This window comes from Pseudophryne corroboree, chromosome 1 (genome assembly GCF_028390025.1).
Source record: "Pseudophryne corroboree isolate aPseCor3 chromosome 1, aPseCor3.hap2, whole genome shotgun sequence".
In the NCBI taxonomy this organism is placed as follows: Eukaryota; Metazoa; Chordata; class Amphibia; order Anura; family Myobatrachidae; genus Pseudophryne; species Pseudophryne corroboree.
The window spans coordinates 876,118,638-876,137,493 of NC_086444.1; the positions used below are offsets into that span (position 1 = coordinate 876,118,638).

Below are 18,856 nucleotides of genomic sequence, written 5' to 3' on the forward strand. Positions count from 1 at the left end.
GTGCAAATGGTGGAAGGCGCATGCTCTTCACGTCCAGTGTTGGGAAGGTCAGGCATCGCAACCGACACAATTGGACTCTCCTTGTGGATTTGGGATTTCGAAGAATGCACAGTTCTTTGCTGTGCTGCTTTTGCCAGCTTGAGTCTTTTCATTTTTCTAGCGAGAGGCTGAGTGCTTCCATCCTCATGTGAAGCTGAACCACTAGCCATGAACATAGGCCAGGGCCTCAGCCGTTCCTTGCCACTCCGTGTCGTAAATGGCATATTGGCAAGTTTACGCTTCTCCTCCGACAATTTTATTTTAGGTTTTGGAGTCCTTTTTTTTCTGATATTTGGTGTTTTGGATTTGACATGCTCTGTACTATGACATTGGGCATCGGCCTTGGCAGACGACGTTGCTGGCATTTCATCGTCTCGGCCATGACTAGTGGCAGCAGCTTCAGCACGAGGTGGAAGTGGATCTTGATCTTTCCCTAATTTTGGAACCTCAACATTTTTGTTCTCCATATTTTAATAGGCACAACTAAAAGGCACCTCAGGTAAACAATGGAGATGGATACTAGTATACAATTATGGACTGCCTGCCGAGTGCAGACACAGAGGTAGCCACAGCCGTGAACTACCGTACTGTACTGTGTCTGCTGCTAATATAGACTGGTTGATAAAGAGATGTCTATGTAACTATGTATGTATAAAGAAGAAAGAAAAAAAAACCACGGTTAGGTGGTATACAATTATGGACGGACTGCCTGCCGAGTGCAGACACAGAGGTAGCCACAGCCGTGAACTACCGTACTGTACTGTGTCTGCTGCTAATAATATAGACTGGTTGATAAAGAGATGTCGTAGTAGTATGTATGTATAAAGAAGAAAGAAAAAAAAACCACGGTTAGGTGGTATACAATTATGGACGGACTGCCTGCCGAGTGCAGACACAGAGGTAGCCACAGCCGTGAACTACCGTACTGTACTGTGTCTGCTGCTAATATAGACTGGTTGATAAAGAGATGTCTATGTAACTATGTATGTATAAAGAAGAAAAAAAAAAAAAACCACGGTTAGGTGGTATACAATTATGGACGGACTGCCTGCCGAGTGCAGACACAGAGGTAGCCACAGCCGTGAACTACCGTACTGTACTGTGTCTGCTGCTAATATAGACTGGTTGATAAAGAGATGTCTATGTAACTATGTATGTATAAAGAAGAAAGAAAAAAAAAGCACGGTTAGGTGGTGTCACGAACCTCGGGCAGCGGCGACCGCGCTTGTCCCTGCGGGTGGCCTGGTCTGCCCGGCGCCTCTCTTCCCCTGACGGTCTCCGGCTTCAGCGGCGGGTCGGCGCTGCTCTCCGGCGGCTTCCCGGAAGCAAGGACGCCGCCATCACAAGCGAGGGCAAGGAGGCGGAGCAGGTCTGACGTCACCTGCCTGCTCCGCCAATCAGGCTAGGGCGGGGAATTTAAAATCGGATACCAGGCAGAGATCCGGTGCCTGAGTATCTTCGTTTCTCCTGCGGAAGCTGTGATTCCAGAGCTCCCTCGTCCCTGCAAGCATCCTGTGCTTCCAAGCATCCTGTGCCTCCAAGCATCCTGTGCCTCCAAGCATCCTGTGCCTCCAAAGCATCCTGTGCCTCCAAGCATCCTGTGCCTCCAAGCATCCTGTGCCTCCAAGCATCCTGAGCCTCCAAGCACCTCCGTGCCTCCAATTATCTCTGTGCCTCCAATTACCTCCGTGCCTCCAATTACCTCCGTGCCTCCAATTATCTCCGTGCCTCCAATTATCTCCGTGCCTACAAGCACCTTGTGCCTCCAAGCACCTCTGTGCCTCCAAGCACCTCTGTGCCTCCAGTTACCTCCGTGTCTCCAAGCACCTCGTGCCTCCAAGCACCTCATCCCTCCAAACACCTCGGTGTCTCCAAACACCTCCGTGCCTCCAAGCACCTCCGTGCCTCCGAGCACCTCCGTGCCTCCAAGCACCTCCGTGCCTTCAGTTACCTCCGTGTCTCCAAGCACCTCGTGCCTCCAAGCACCTCATCCCTCCAAACACCTCGGTGTCTCCAAACACCTCCGTGCCCCCAAGCACCTCCGTGCCTCCAAGCACCTCCGTGCCCCCAAGGGCCTCCCTGCACTCCCTGTACTCCCAGCACCTCAGTGCCTCCAATACCACAGTGTCTCCAATATCTCAGTACCCCAGCCTTCAGTATTTCTACAAGTCTTGTCTTACAGGAGACCTTCAAGAATTCCTCTGGGCCTCCCGCCTGCCGTCTTAGTCCTGCATGAGGAAGACCTACATCCGGCCATCTCTACTACGACCCAGTGGCGGTTCCTCTTCCCGGTCATCGGAAGAAGCCCCGAGTCCACAACACTCCCAAACCAGGTCAGTGACAGTATACTCAGGCCCCATGGACTCGGGGAATCGGAACACGGACTCGAGTGCCATTCAGAACCTGGCTTCTCGAGTGCAAAGTCAGGAAGCAGCGCAAGGCCAGGTGATGCAGTACCTCCAGCAGTTGTCCGGGCGTCTGGATCAGATTCAGGCGTCTCTGGCCTCAGTAATTCCGGCACCTGTTCCAGTAGTCGCACCAGTTGCCGTTGCCAGCAATGTTCAACCATCGGCCGGTGTCACTCCACGCCTTCAGTTGCCTACTCCGTCCCGCTATAATGGGAATCCCAAAAATTGTCGTGGTTTCTTGAACCAATGCGAGGTACATTTCGAGCTACTTGCACACAACTTTCCTACAGACCGGTCCAAGGTAGCATATATTATTTCTCTGTTGGAAGGTTCTGCTTTGGATTGGGTGTCTCCATTATGGGAACGATCTGATCCCATGGTTTCCAACTACACCAACTTCATCTCGTCCTTTCGAAGGATTTTCGACGAGCCCGGCAGAATGACCACTGCTTCTTCCGATTTGCTCCGTGTTCGGCAGGGCGCCCGTTCCGTGGGCCAGTACGTGGTTCATTTCCAGACCATTGCTTCCGAACTACGCTGGAATAATGACGCCCTGAGAGCTGCCTTCTGGAACGGTCTTTCCGACCGGCTGAAAGATGAGCTGGTTACTAGAGATCTGCCGGATCCATTAGAAGATTTGATTTCCCTTTGCGTCAAGGTGGATCTTCGGATGCAGGAGCGTGGAAGAGAACGTAGCCGTTCGGATCGTTCCAGGTTCCGGAATCCTACTCCTAGGCCGGTGGCCTCACCCAGCTCAGATGAGCCCATGCAAATTAACCGCTCCCGACTGTCTCCGGAAGAACGACAGCGTCGTCGTGAGGGTAAACTCTGCCTTTACTGTGGAGCCGCAGATCATTTTCTTAAATCTTGTAAAGCCCGTCCGGGAAACGGGCAGGCCTAGCTTGTTCCGGAGGAGTCAAGCTGGGAGTTACGACAAAAGCTTCTCCAACTTCGGACTGCTTGCTTCCAGTAACTCTAGTCTCCAATTCAGTCTCCAGGTCTTGTGAAGCCCTATTGGATTCCGGAGCTGCAGGGAACTTCGTTTCTTCTTTCTGTGCCCAAAGTTTGGGTTTAAAGTTACGGCCTATCGAGCGGCCAATTTCACTGACGGCTATCAACGGGACTAGAATTTCCAAAGGTCTTATAATGTGGCGCACGGGGCCAGTTAAGCTGCAGGTCGGGGCTCTACATCAGGAAGATTTGGAACTCTTGGTAATCCCAGAAATGCCTCATGATCTGGTTCTTGGAATGCCTTGGCTGAAAAGTCATAATCCCCACATCGACTGGAAGTCGTCACAAATTCTGTCCTGGAGTCCCTTTTGTCACATTAATTGTCTTACTCCTGTTTGTCCGCTCCGTGTTACCTCCAAAACGGATGAAGAGCACATTCCGGAGGCATATCAAGGGTACAAGGACGTATTTTCGGAACAAGCTGCTGACCTGTTACCACCTCACAGGCCTTGGGACTGCCCTATTGACCTTGTCCCAGGGAAGACGCCACCTCGTGGTCGCACATATCCTCTGTCTCTTCCCGAGACTCAAGCCATGTCGGAGTATATTAAGTCCAATATGCTCAAGGGATTCATTCGCCCCTCTTCCTCCCCTGCCGGTGCAGGCTTCTTTTTCGTGAAGAAAAAGGACGGGGGGTTGAGACCATGCATCGACTACCGCGGCCTAAACGACATTACTATTAAGAATAAATACCCCTTGCCACTAATCACAGAGTTATTTGATAGGGTTCGTGGTGCCCGCATTTTTTCAAAACTCGACTTGAGAGGAGCTTACAATCTTATACGCATCCGAGAGGGGGATGAATGGAAGACTGCCTTTAATACCCGAGATGGGCATTACGAATACTTGGTGATGCCGTTTGGTCTTAGTAATGCTCCCGCGGTTTTCCAGGGGTTCGTCAACGAAATCTTTCGTGATATGCTGTATCAGAGCGTTGTGGTATATTTGGACGACATACTGATTTTTTCCAAGAATCTTGTCGAACACAGGACTCAAGTCAAAGAGGTGCTACACCGTTTACGAGAGAATCATCTCTACGCCAAGCTTTCCAAATGTACCTTTGAAGTAACATCTATTCCGTTCCTCGGTTATGTCATCTCGGGGACGGAGCTTCGCATGGATCCGGAAAAGTTGTCGGCCATTCGTGACTGGACTCAGCCTCTTTCCCTGAAAGCAATACAAAGGTTCCTGGGCTGTGCGAGCTACTACAGGAAATTCATTAAGGGTTTCTCCACCATTGTTGCGCCCATTACTGCCCTGACGAGGAAGGGTTCTAATCCTAGTTTGTGGCCTCCGGAAGCCATTGTAGCTTTTTCTCGCTTAAAGTTAGCTTTCATGACGGCTCCAGTTCTCCAACAACCAAATTTCGAGGAACCCTTCTTCTTAGAAGTTGATGCATCTTCAGTCGGGGTTGGGGCTGTTCACTCCCAGTATTCCTCTGATAAAAAATTACATCCGTGTGGCTTCCATTCTCGTAAATTCTCTCCAGCCGAACGAAATTACACTATTGGAGACCAGGAACTCTTGGCAATCAAATCTGCCTTGGAAGAATGGAGATATCTTCTAGAAGGGGCTAAACATGTGTTTACCATCTACACGGATCACAAGAATTTGCTGTACATCAAATCCGCACAATGCTTGAATCCTCGCCAGGCGAGATGGGCACTTTTCTTTTCCCGATTCTCGTTCATTATCAAGTACCGGGCCGGGACTCTCAATATTAAAGCAGATGCGCTTTCTCGTTCACAAGTTCCCACAGACGAGGATGAACCTCCGGAGCGGGGTTTAATTCTGAATCCAGTTTCTGTCTCTGCTGCTTTAACTACTCCAGCTCCTCCTCCTGGAAGAATGTCCGTGCCAGCTAGATTCCGCCCAGGAATACTACTGTGGGCCCATAACTCCAAGTTTTCCGGTCATCCCGGCGCTCAGAAGATGTACAAGTTTCTGCAAAGGTCTTACTGGTGGAACACCATGAGGAAGGATGTACAAGATTGCGTTAATTCGTGTCCCCAATGTACACAACATAAATCTCCTCGTCTGCCTCCTGCAGGGTTACTTCGTCCTCTGCCTATCCCTGTGAGACCCTGGACTCACATTTCCATGGACTTCATCACTGACTTGCCCTGTTCCAAGGGTTGCAACACCGTTTGGGTTATCGTTGACCGTTTTTCGAAGATGGCACACTTTGTGCCCTTGACTGGTCTCCCGACAGCACCGAAACTGGCTCTATTGTTTATCCGAGAACATTTTCGTTTGCATGGGTTGCCACAAGAGATTGTTTCTGACCGTGGAGTACAGTTCACCGCCAGGTTTTGGAAAGCCCTTTGTTCAACTCTACACATTAAACTTAAGTTTTCGTCTGCTTATCATCCCCAAACTAATGGGCAAACGGAACGAGTCAATCAAGATCTAGAGACTTTTCTTCGTTTGTATCTCTCTCCTTCACAGGACAACTGGGTGGAGTTGTTGCCTTGGGCGGAGTTTGCCCATAACCATTTGTTTCATTCTTCCACTGGGGAATCACCATTTTTCGTCAACTACGGGTTCCATCCCCGTGTTCCGGAATTTCCAAGCCTTCCGATAATAGAGGTTCCTGCTGTAGTGTCCACTCTACGACACTTTGGACAAATTTGGAGAAAGGTTCATGCTAATCTTAAGCAGGTTTCTGTTCGGTACAAGTTCTTCGCAGATAAGAAACGGCAAGCCGCACCTCAATATAAAGTTGGGGACAGGGTATGGCTGTCCACACGGAATCTCCGGTTGAAGGTACCCACCATGAAATTCGCTCCAAGGTTCATCGGTCCTTACCCTGTGCTACAAGTCTTAAATCCTGTGGTCTGTAAACTGGGTTTGCCTGCCCATCTTCGAATACCTAACGCCTTTCATGTTTCTCTACTCCGTCCCCTCATTCTGAATCGGTTCCACTCAGCACTCCCTAGGCCAACGTCCGTAGTGGCAGAAGCTGGAGCGGAGTTTGAAATCAAAGCTATTCTTGACTCTCGTTATCTTCATAAAAAATTACAGTACTTGGTGGACTGGAAGGGTTATGGTCCTGAGGAGAGAAGTTGGATTGGGGCTACTGAAGTAACGGCTCCTCGTCTGATTCGGATCTTCCACTCCAGACATCCGACTAAGCCCGGGAAGTGTCCAGGGGCCACTCCTGGAGGAGGGGGTACTGTCACGAACCTCGGGCAGCGGCGACCGCGCTTGTCCCTGCGGGTGGCCTGGTCTGCCCGGCGCCTCTCTTCCCCTGACGGTCTCCGGCTTCAGCGGCGGGTCGGCGCTGCTCTCCGGCGGCTTCCCGGAAGCAAGGACGCCGCCATCACAAGCGAGGGCAAGGAGGCGGAGCAGGTCTGACGTCACCTGCCTGCTCCGCCAATCAGGCTAGGGCGGGGAATTTAAAATCGGATACCAGGCAGAGATCCGGTGCCTGAGTATCTTCGTTTCTCCTGCGGAAGCTGTGATTCCAGAGCTCCCTCGTCCCTGCAAGCATCCTGTGCTTCCAAGCATCCTGTGCCTCCAAGCATCCTGTGCCTCCAAGCATCCTGTGCCTCCAAAGCATCCTGTGCCTCCAAGCATCCTGTGCCTCCAAGCATCCTGTGCCTCCAAGCATCCTGAGCCTCCAAGCACCTCCGTGCCTCCAATTATCTCTGTGCCTCCAATTACCTCCGTGCCTCCAATTACCTCCGTGCCTCCAATTATCTCCGTGCCTCCAATTATCTCCGTGCCTACAAGCACCTCGTGCCTCCAAGCACCTCTGTGCCTCCAAGCACCTCTGTGCCTCCAAGCACCTCTGTGCCTCCAAGCACCTCCGTGCCTCCAGTTACCTCCGTGTCTCCAAGCACCTCGTGCCTCCAAGCACCTCATCCCTCCAAACACCTCGGTGTCTCCAAACACCTCCGTGCCTCCAAGCACCTCCGTGCCTCCAAGCACCTCCGTACCTCCAAGCACCTCCGTGCCTCCAGTTACCTCCGTGTCTCCAAGCACCTCGTGCCTCCAAGCACCTCATCCCTCCAAACACCTCGGTGTCTCCAAACACCTCCGTGCCCCCAAGCACCTCCGTGCCTCCAAGCACCTCCGTGCCCCCAAGGGCCTCCCTGCACTCCCTGTACTCCCAGCACCTCAGTGCCTCCAATACCACAGTGTCTCCAATATCTCAGTACCCCAGCCTTCAGTATTTCTACAAGTCTTGTCTTACAGGAGACCTTCAAGAATTCCTCTGGGCCTCCCGCCTGCCGTCTTAGTCCTGCATGAGGAAGACCTACATCCGGCCATCTCTACTACGACCCAGTGGCGGTTCCTCTTCCCGGTCATCGGAAGAAGCCCCGAGTCCACAACACTCCCAAACCAGGTCAGTGACAGGTGGTATACAATTATGGACGGACTGCCTGCCGAGTGCAGACACAGAGGTAGCCACAGCCGTGAACTACCGTACTGTACTGTGTCTGCTGCTAATATAGACTGGTTGATAAAGAGATGTCTATGTAACTATGTATGTATAAAGAAGAAAGAAAAAAAAACCACGGTTAGGTGGTATACAATTATGGACGGACTGCCTGCCGAGTGCAGACACAGAGGTAGCCACAGCCGTGAACTACCGTACTGTACTGTGTCTGCTGCTAATATAGACTGGTTGATAAAGAGATGTCTATGTAACTATGTATGTATAAAGAAGAAAGAAAAAAAAACCACGGTTAGGTGGTATACAATTATGGACGGACTGCCTGCCGAGTGCAGACACAGAGGTAGCCACAGCCGTGAACTACCGTACTGTACTGTGTCTGCTGCTAATATAGACTGGTTGATAAAGAGATGTCGTAGTAGTATGTATGTATAAAGAAGAAAAAAAAACCACGGTTAGGTGGTATACAATTATGGACGGACTGCCTGCCGAGTGCAGACACAGAGGTAGCCACAGCCGTGAACTACCGTACTGTGTCTGCTGCGACTGGATGATAAATGATATAAAAAATATATATATATCACTACTGCAGCCGGACAGGTATATATTATATATTATATAATGACGGACCTGCTGGACACTGTCTGTCAGCAGAATGAGTTTTATTTTTATAGAATAAAAAAAACAACAACACACAAGTGAAGTCACACGACGAGTGTTTAACTTTTTCAGGCAATCACAATATAAGTATACTACTAACTATACTGGTGGTCAGTGTGGTCAGGTCACTGGTCAGTCACACTGGCAGTGGCACTCCTGCAGCAAAAGTGTGCACTGTTTAATTTTAATATAATATTATGTACTCCTGGCTCCTGCTATAACCTATAACTGGCACTGCAGTGCTCCCCAGTCTCCCCCACAATTATAAGCTGTGTGAGCTGAGCAGTCAGACAGATATATAATATATATAGATGATGCAGCACACTGGGCTGAGCCTGAGCAGTGCACACAGATATGGTATGTGACTGAGTCACTGTGTGTATCGCTTTTTTCAGGCAGAGAACGGATATATTAAATAAACTGCACTGTCTGGTGGTCACTCACTATATAATATTATGTACTCCTGGCTCCTGCTATAACCTATAACTGGCACTGCAGTGCTCCCCAGTCTCCCCCACAATTATAAGCTGTGTGAGCTGAGCAGTCAGACAGATATATAATATATATAGATGATGCAGCACACTGGGCTGAGCCTGAGCAGTGCACACAGATATGGTATGTGACTGAGTCACTGTGTGTATCGCTTTTTTCAGGCAGAGAACGGATATATTAAATAAACTGCACTGTCTGGTGGTCACTTACTAGTAAACTCTCTGCACTCTCTACACTTCTACAGTACTCCTCCTAGTCCTAAACTCCAGTAAATCTCTCTCTCTTATAATCTAAATGGAGAGGACGCCAGCCACGTCCTCTCCCTATCAATCTCAATGCACGTGTGAAAATGGCGGCGACGTGCGGCTCCTTATATAGAATCCGAGTCTCGCGAGAATCCGACAGCGTCATGATGACGTTCGGGCGCGCTCGGGTTAACCGAGCAAGGCGGGAGGATCCGAGTCTGCTCGGACCCGTGAAAAAAACCATGAAGTTCGGGCGGGTTCGGATTCAGAGAAACCGAACCCGCTCATCTCTATTTAATACACAAAGTTATTAAAAATATTGTATTAAATGACCTTCAGGCTGTGTGTATAAGGTGTATATGAAACATAAATGAATTGTGTGAATGTACACACACTTTGTTTAATGCACAAAGTTATAAAAAATATTGGCTAAAATGACCTTCAGGCTGTCTGTATAAGGTGTATATGAAACATAAATGCATTCTTTGATTAGATTTAGGTCCCATCACCATGATATCTCATTATGGTATGCAATTATTCCAAAATACGGAAAAATCCCATATCCAAAATACCTCTGGTCCCAAGCATTTTGGATAAGGGATACTCAACCTGTATAGAAGATGTTAACATTTGTGACAAAAAATAAGATTTTAAACCTACCGGTAAATCTTTTTCTCCTAGTCCGTAGAGGATGCTGGGGACTCCGTAAGGACCATGGGGTATAGACGGGCTCCGCAGGAGACATGGGCACCTAAAAGAACTTTCTAGTATGGTGTGCACTGGCTCCTCCCTCTATGCCCCTACTCCAGACCTCAGTTAGAGAACTGTGCCCAGAGGAGATGGACAATACGAGGAAAGGATTTTGTTAATCTAAGGGCAAGATTCATACCAGCCCACACCAATCATACCATATAACCTGGAATACACATAACCAGTTAACAGTATGAACAAAACAACAGTATCGGTCCAAGACCGATTCTAACTGTAACATAACCCTTATGTAAGCAATAACTGTATACAAGTCTTGCAGATTTTCCGCACTGGGACGGGCGCCCAGCATCCTCTACGGACTAGGAGAAAAAGATTTACCGGTAGGTTTAAAATCTTATTTTCTCTTACGTCCTAGAGGATGCTGGGGACTCCGTAAGGACCATGGGGTTTATACCAAAGTTCCCAATCGGGCGGGAGAGTGCGGATGACTCTGCAGCACCGACTGAGCAAACGCTAGGTCCTCATCAGCCAGGGTATCAAACTTGTAGAATTTAGCAAAAGTGTTTGACCCCAACCAAGTTGCTGCTCGGCAAAGCTGTAATGCCGAGACGCCCCGGGCAGCCGCCCAAGAAGAGCCCACCTTCCTAGTGGAATGGGCCTTTACTGAATGCGGTAACGGCAATCCAGCCGTAACATAAGCCTGCTGAATCGTGTTACAGATCCAGCGAGCAATAGTCTGCTTCGAAGCAGGCACGCCAATCTTGTTGGCAGCATACAGGACAAACAATGCATCTGTTTTCCTAATTCTAGCCGTCCTGGCTACATAAATTTTTAAGGCCCTGACTACATCCAGGGACATGGAATCCTCCAAGTCACTCGTAGCCACAGGCACCACTATAGGTTGGTTCAAATGAAACGAAGACACCACCTTAAGTAAAAATTGAGGATGAGTCCTCAATTCCGCTCTATCCACATGAAAAATCAAGTAAGTGCTCTTGTAAGACAAGGCTGCCAATTCTGACACACGCCTCGCAAATGCCAAGGCTAACAACATGACCACCTTCCAGGTGAGAAATTTAAACTCCACCGTTTTAAGGGGTTCAAACCAGTGTGATTTAAGGAACTGCAACACCACGTTCAGGTCCCATGGTGCCACTGGGGGCACAAAAGGAGGCTGGATGTGTAGTACTCCTTTTACAAACGTCTGGACTTCTGGGAGAGAAGCCAATTCCTTCTGAAAGAATATTGACAAGGCCGAAATCTGTACTTTAACAGAGCCTAACTTTAGTCCCATATCCACTCCTGTCTGTAGGAAGTGGAGGAAACACATAGACCGACTGGAACACCCATGGCGTTACCAGAGCGTCTACTGCTATTGCCTGAGGATCCCGGGACCTGGCACAATGCCTCCGAAGCTTCTTGTTGAGGCGTGACGCCATCATGTCTATTTGAGGAACTCCCCAGAGACCCGTTATCTCTGCAAAGACTTCTTGATGAAGTCCCCACTCTCCTGGATGGAGATCGTGTCTGCTGAGGAAGTCTGCTTCCCAGTTGTCCACTCCCGGAATGAAGACAGCTGACAGAGCGCTTACGTGATTTTCCGCCCAGCGAAGAATCCTGGTGGCTTCCGCCATCGCAACTCTGCTTCTTGTCCCGCCTTGGCGGTTCACATGAGCTACTGCTGTGACATTGTCTGATTGAATCAGAACCGGTAGGTTGCGAAGAAGATTCTCCGCTTGACGAAGGCCGTTGTATATGGCCCTTAGCTCCAACACGTTGATGTGTAGACAGGACTCCTGGTCTGACCACAGTCCCTTGGGTGACTGCTCCCCATCCTCGGAGGCTCGCGTCCGTGGTTACCAGGATCCAGTCCTGAATGCCGAACCTGCGACCCTCTAGAAGGTGAGCACTCTGTAGCCACCATAGAATAGACTCCCTGGCCCTGGGGGACAGTGTTATTATTTGATGTAATTGTAGATGGGACCCGGACCATTTGTCCAGAAGATCCCATTGAAACGTCCTTGCATGGAACCTGCCGAAGGGAATGGCCTCGTAAGTTGCCACCATTTTCCCCAGGACCCGAGTGCATTGATGAGCTGACACTCTTTTTGGCTTTAGTAGTTCTTGGACCATGTTCTGGAGGTCCTGGACTTTTCCAACGGGAGGAAACTTTCTTTTGTTCCGTGTCCAGTATCATGCCTAGGAACGCTAGTCGAGTTGTCGGAACCAACTGTGACTTTGGTAGATTGAGAATCCACCCATGTTGCTGAAGCACTCTCTGAGAGAGTGACACGTTCTCCAGTAATTGCTTTCTTGATCTCGCTTTTATCAGGAGATCGTCCAAGTATGGGATAATCATTTCCGCCATTAACTTGGTGAAAATCCTCGGGGCCGTGGACAGCCCAAACGGCAACGTCTAAAACTGATAATGACAATCCTGTACCGCGAATCTCAGGAACTCCTGATGAGAGGGATATATGGGGACATGAAGGTAAGCATCCTTTATGTCCAGTGACACCATAAAATCCCCCCCTTCCAGGCAGGCTATCACCGCTCGGAGAGATTCCATTTTGAAATTGAATCTTTTCAGGTACAGGTTCAGGGATTTTAGGTTTAAAATGGGCCTGACCGAACCATCCGGCTTCGGAACCACAAATAGGGTTGAATAATACCCTTTTCCCTGTTGGCTCAGGGGAACCCTGATAATCACTCGCTGTTGACACAGCGTTTGAATTGCAGCTAGCACTACTTCCCGCTCTGGGGTAGAAGCTGGTAAGGCTGACTTAAAAATCGGCGAGGGGGCACCTCTTCGAATTCCAGCTTGTAGCCCTGGGAGACTATTTCTATCACCCAAGGGTCCACGTCTGACTGAACCCAGACTTGGCTGAATAGTCAAAGGCGTGCCCCCACCTGTGTGGACTCCCGCAGGGGAGCCCCAGCGTCATGCGGTAGACTTAGCGGAAGCCGGGGTGGACTTCTGCTCCTGGGAACCAGCCGCAGCAGGTGTCCTCTTGTCTCTACCCTTACCTCTGGCGAGGAAAGAGGAGCCCCGACCTCTTCTGGATCTATGCGACCGAAAGGACTGCATCTGATATTGTGGGGGTTTCTTTTGCTGTTGGGGAACAAAAGGTAAAAAGGTCAACTTACCTGCGGTAGCTGTAGAAACCAGGTCCGCGAGGCCGTCCCCAAACAATACATCACCTTTGTAAGGTAAAACCTCCATATGCCTTTTTGAGTCTGCATCCCCCGTCCATTGGCGGATCCATAAGGCTCTTCTTGCCGAAATAGCCATAACATTGGCTCTTGAACCCAGTAATCCAATGTCTTTGAGCGTCCCTCATATATAAGACTGCGTCCTTAATATGAGCTAATGTTAACAAAATTGTATCCCTATCTAGGGTATCAAGGTCAGCTGACAGTGTATCCGTCCAAGCTGCTACTGCACTACATACCCATGCTGACGCAATTGCCAGTCTAAGCAAAGTACCAGTATGAGTGTAGATAGACTTTAATGTAGTCTCTTGCCTGCGGTCCGCAGGATCCTTAAGGGCCGCTGTGTCAGGGAACGGTAGCGCCACCTTCTTGGAAAGGCGTGTCAAGGCTTTGTCCACTGTGGGAGAGGATTCCCAACGTACCCTGTCCTGTGTAGGGAAAGGGTACGCCATAAGAACCCTTTTGGGAATCTGCAGCTTCTTATCTGGAGTTTCCCATGCTTTTTCACATAACTCATTAATTTCATGTGAAGGAGGAAAGTTTATAACCTGTTTCTTTCCCTTAAACATGTGTATCCTTGTGTCGGGCACCGAGGGCTCATCAGTGATATGTAAGACATCTTTTATTGCAATAATCATGCACTGAATACTTTTTTTCACCCTGGGGTGCAATTTAGCTTCATCATAGTCGACACTGGAATCAGAGTCCGTGTCGGTATCTGTGTCCCTTATTTGTGAGAAGGGACGTTTCTGAGACCCCGATGGGTCCTGTGAGTCGGTACAATCCATAGATTGATTACCTGCTGACGCGCTGGACTCTACTTTGTCCAGCCTTTTATGCCGTGAAGCTACACTAGCATTTAACATATGCCACATATCCATCCAATCCTGAGTCGGCACCGCCGATTGAGACACACCACTCATCTGTTCCACCTCCTCTTTGGATAAGCCTTCCGTTTCAGACATGCCGACACACGTACCGACACCCCCCACACACAGGGATATAGCTATGAGGGGACAATTCCCTAAAGCAGGCCCTTTGGAGAGACAGAGAGAGAGAGTATGCCAGCACACACCAGCGCCAATCTGACCCAGGGGGAAAAAAAACAGATAGCGCTTTTATATATATATATATATATATATATATATATATATATAGATATATAGATATATATAGATATATATAGATATATAGATTTCCCCCACTCAATGCGTCTTAATTATGTGCCCCCCTCTCTTTTTTTTTTTTTCAGCCCTCTGATGCTCAGCAGGGGAGAGTCCGGGGAGCCAGCGTTCTCTGCAGCCTCTGTGGAGAAAATGGCGCTGGTTAGTGCTGAGGGATCAAGCTCTGCCCCCTCGCGCGGCGGGCTTCGGTCCCGCTCGTAAATTTGAAAAAATGGCGGGGATCTGTAGTTTACTGCCTCCACAGCCTAACTACATGCTTTAATGCCCAAAACGAGGTTTATTGCTGCCCAGGGCGCCCCCCCTGCACCCATCAGTGCCCAGTGTGTGTGTAAGTGTGGGAGCAATGGCGTGCAGCTTCCTGCTGCGTGCTTACCTCATAAAGATCTGAAGTCTTCTGCCGCCTGACGTCTTCATATGTCTTTCATACTCACCGGCTTCTTTTTTCCGGCATCTGTGAGGAGGATGGCGGCGCGGCTCCGGGACGAACCCCAGGGTGAGACCTGTGTTCCGACTCCCTCTGGAGCTAATGGTGTCCAGTAGCCTAAGAAGCAGAGCCCTTAAACTCTTAAAAAGTGGGTCTGCTTCTCTACCCTCAGTCCCACGATGCAGTGAATCTGTTGCCAGCAGAGCTCCCTGAAAATAAAAAACCTAACAAAATTCTTTTTACAGAAAACTCAGGAGAGCTCCCTGTAATGCACCCTATCTCCTCTGGGCACAAGATCTAACTGAGGTCTGGAGGAGGGACATAGAGGGAGGAGCCAGTGCACACCATACTAGAAAGTTCTTTTAGGTGCCCATGTCTCCTGCAGAGCCCGTCTATACCCCATGGTCCTTACGGAGTCCCCAGCATCCTCTAGGACGTAAGAGAAATTTTGAGTTTACTATCATTGAGGCTCATTCAGAATTTCAGATGTGGTTAGAGTAGCTATCGTTGCTGTTTCCCTGGAAGAAGCAGTGATAGCTCTGTATGTAAATACAGCAGGAGGCATCTATTACAACTAGACGCCTCTTGCTGCAGAAGTGATCCGAGCTACGTCCTATGGTGCAACATTGGATCACTGCAACAACATCGGGTGGCTTGGGCACCTATGGGGTCATGCAAGCCCCACGCATCAGATCCTTGTATGAGGCCAGGAAATCTCCATCCAATCTTCATCCGATGGAGATCCTGGCCACTTCCCTCCCCCTAAGTGGTGGCGACACGCCTCCCTTTTTACAAACAGAATCATCATCGCCATCGTCGCCCCCTTCCATCTGCCAAATGGCATCAGACTGACAATCACTGACAGTTTAATGCCGGACTGCTTCCAAAGTCGCAGGATCTGTTCGCGCATGCACAGAACAGGTCATGCACATGTGCAACATAACAATAATTGGCAGCTACTCCGTCCACATCTGAATCACCCCCATTGTCCTCTGTCACTTGTCCTTTATGTATTCACCTCAACTCCTGCATCAATAGCTCACCATCTTTGACTTGCCCACTTTGATAAACACTGTAAAGTTATTATTGGGGATACACTATTGCAGGAATATGCACTGTTTGATGGTTCTTGTAGATGTTTCCAAACACTTGTCAATTTACAACAACTTACTGATGGAATAGCTTACAACAGCAAAATACGCCATTGACAAACATTTAAAAGATGAATAAGGAGTGTGAAGAGTAGTCATATACTTTTACAATGAATTGGATGCTCAGAACATTTGATTATACATTCTTTAGGCTCAGAAGCGCAGGACACAATGCTCTAATTTATCTTATTTCTATTAAGAAAAGCTGCATTCTCCATGTGTCCAATAATATACAATATATACAAAAATTCCTTTGAATTACTGTAGTTCTCATTGTAAATTACATTTTTAAAATGACAGACATTGCAAATATCAGGAGGAAATGGTCTGGTCATTAAGGTATAGAACACATCTGGTATTTGAGGGGTTAGCGAGTAAATTTGTACACTATCATGTACATAATTTTTAAATATTTATTAAATAATGTAATATTAGGCATACTGACTTCCTTTCAGAAACATCAAGTTGAAAAATTGCATTTTGATGTTGGTAGCCACAGTACTTACCTTTAAATAACAAATAAGTAATTCTTAACGACCCTGGATTCTGTTTTTGCCATTTTCAGAACTAAGTTGGACCAAGTCACTGCTCACATGGGCTCCACTGCACTTAGTGGAGCTGACACTGTGGCTGTGAAGACCAGTTTGAAGAGGGTGATCCAACATCCTCACTTCAATCCACTGACCCTGGACTTTGACGTGGCTGTGGTGGAACTGACGAGTCCCCTGACCTTTAATAAGTTTGTACAGCCTGTGTGTCTTCCTTCTGCCTTGCAGAAATTTCCAGCTGGTTGGAAGTGCATGATATCTGGATGGGGCAACATCAAAGAAGGCAATGGTAGGCATGGCATGTTTACTGGAAGAAATCTTTTTTGTGTGCATACACTGTGGATGACGACAGGCTGTGTCATATAGGAATTTCATACATAGTTAGGGGCATGTGAGCTAATTGTGCACTGAGGTTCAGTTACTGTATATCTGTACCATTTCATCCTCCCGTTTGCATAAACACAATAAGAATTACAGTATATCTTCTGTGCAGTGTCTAAGCCTGAGGTTCTTCAGAAAGCGTCAGTGGGTATCATTGACCAGAAAATGTGCAGTGTCCTCTATAACTTCTCTATAACAGAACGGATGATCTGTGCAGGATTCCTAGATGGAAAGGTGGACTCTTGTCAGGTGAGATTAAGATGCACTATTTATTACTGCATGGTAAGAATTTGTTTACTGACTCATATTGTACATTTTCAAAGGGAGATTCCGGGGGACCATTAGCATGTGAAGAGAGTCCAGGTGTTTTCTTTTTGGCTGGTATTGTAAGTTGGGGTATTGGATGTGCCCAAGCAAAAAAGCCAGGCGTTTATAGCAGAGTAACAAAACTTAAAGACTGGATCTTGGACACTGTGGCTCCTGTACTGAGGACTACTGATAGTGGTATGAACCTTCCCAAGTCCACAAAGCCTCCTACAACTCTAAGCACCACCACCACAAGAGCATCAACTATTCGACCACCAATGTCCACTGGTCGTAGGACAACTACAGTAGCCAGAACCACTACATCTCAAATGAAAACTACAAAAAGTACTCCAAAGTCTACTACAACTAAAGCCACTAGCAAAAGGACAACTACTGCCAAGACTAGCACTACTGCTCCAAGGATCACTGAGCCACCGAGACCCACTCAAAGACCAGGTAATTGCAAAGGTTATCTTAGTAGTTTTTGTATGCAAGGTCTGAAATGGCTCAATACATCTGCGGAACTACTGCTGTTTTAGGGGGTACAGAGACTATAGGGCAGAGAGAAGAGGAATTCCCAGCTCTGCCTGTTTATTTGTTCCAAGCTCTGGAACTGAAATACCAAACAAGGCTTCATCTCCAGACCATCACGCATGGTCACCCCACATTTTACCATAGGACTCCCCAGTGATACGATCCTGGGACTACATCCCGGTCAACAGTAACTAGTATGCCGTACTGTTACTATATGCTAAAAATTATTATACCTTCTTCCCCGCCTTGAGAAAGACCAGCATTGGTGTTGTATGCTAATTAGCACTATATAGAAACTGTGTTTAATGACACAAATAAAAAAAAAGCATGACAGTTTCATGACTAATTCAGAATACCTGTATTTCTTTTTTTTTTTGTTTTAATTCTCTCTCTCTCTCTCTCTCTCTCTCTCTCGTAATAATGAATTTTTTAGTTTGTTAGAAAATGTAGATGGAAATTATTATTTTTTGCCTCATTATCACGGCAAGATGGGGCTCATTTAGTGCTGGGTGTATGTGAGCACTGAATATCCATCTAAAAAACAGAATGTAACAGATCAGGCGTAAACATATTTATACATACACATAGCGTTGAGATGTAGCTTTGTAGTGTTAGCAGTAGATGTACACTCATTGTACACAATAGAACAGTGTAAAGAAGATACCAAAATAAAAAGTGTCTTGAAAGTTTTAGTTTAATTACATTTGAAAGTGAAAATCAAACACCTCTACATTTGTTGTTTTACCCTTTTAAAAATTAAGTTGGAATATTCTACAGTGGTACAAATGGAGATCAGTTACATAATGAATATAAATGGTCATATAGCCAGAATGCTAATGATTTAGTAAGCAGAAGAGATATGTCTCCTAAAAGGGGATGTGGTCAGGATCCTGACAGAATAACGATAGTGGAATCCTGACAGCTCCTGATGGTAAGCACTAGGGTTTAGGCACTAGGAGGAGGGTTATGGTTAGGCTGTGGAGGTGGGGGAGGTAGGGGTAGGCTGCGGGTGTGGGGAGGGGGAAAGTTAGGGTTAGGCTGTGGCATGATCGTACTGGCCCGCAGGGGGAAACCCCCAGTGGGCCCCACTACCCGGGGTGGCGAGGCCCCACCTCCTCCTCTACTGATCAGGTTCGACGCTGTGTAC

General features: G+C 47.9%; 1 protein-coding gene across 3 annotated transcripts in view; it reads left to right on the top strand.

The window, feature by feature from the left end:
• TMPRSS9 (transmembrane serine protease 9) overlaps positions 1-18,856 on the top strand; it is a 316,106-nt gene that overhangs the window by 217,068 nt on the left and 80,182 nt on the right. For all 3 annotated transcript variants that reach the window (XM_063920081.1, XM_063920080.1, XM_063920082.1), the window contains 3 exons: positions 16,506-16,777; positions 16,982-17,118; positions 17,193-17,631. In XM_063920081.1, coding sequence (XP_063776151.1) covers positions 16,506-16,777; positions 16,982-17,118; positions 17,193-17,631 — 848 coding nt within the window. The remainder of the gene's footprint in view (positions 1-16,505; positions 16,778-16,981; positions 17,119-17,192; positions 17,632-18,856) is intronic.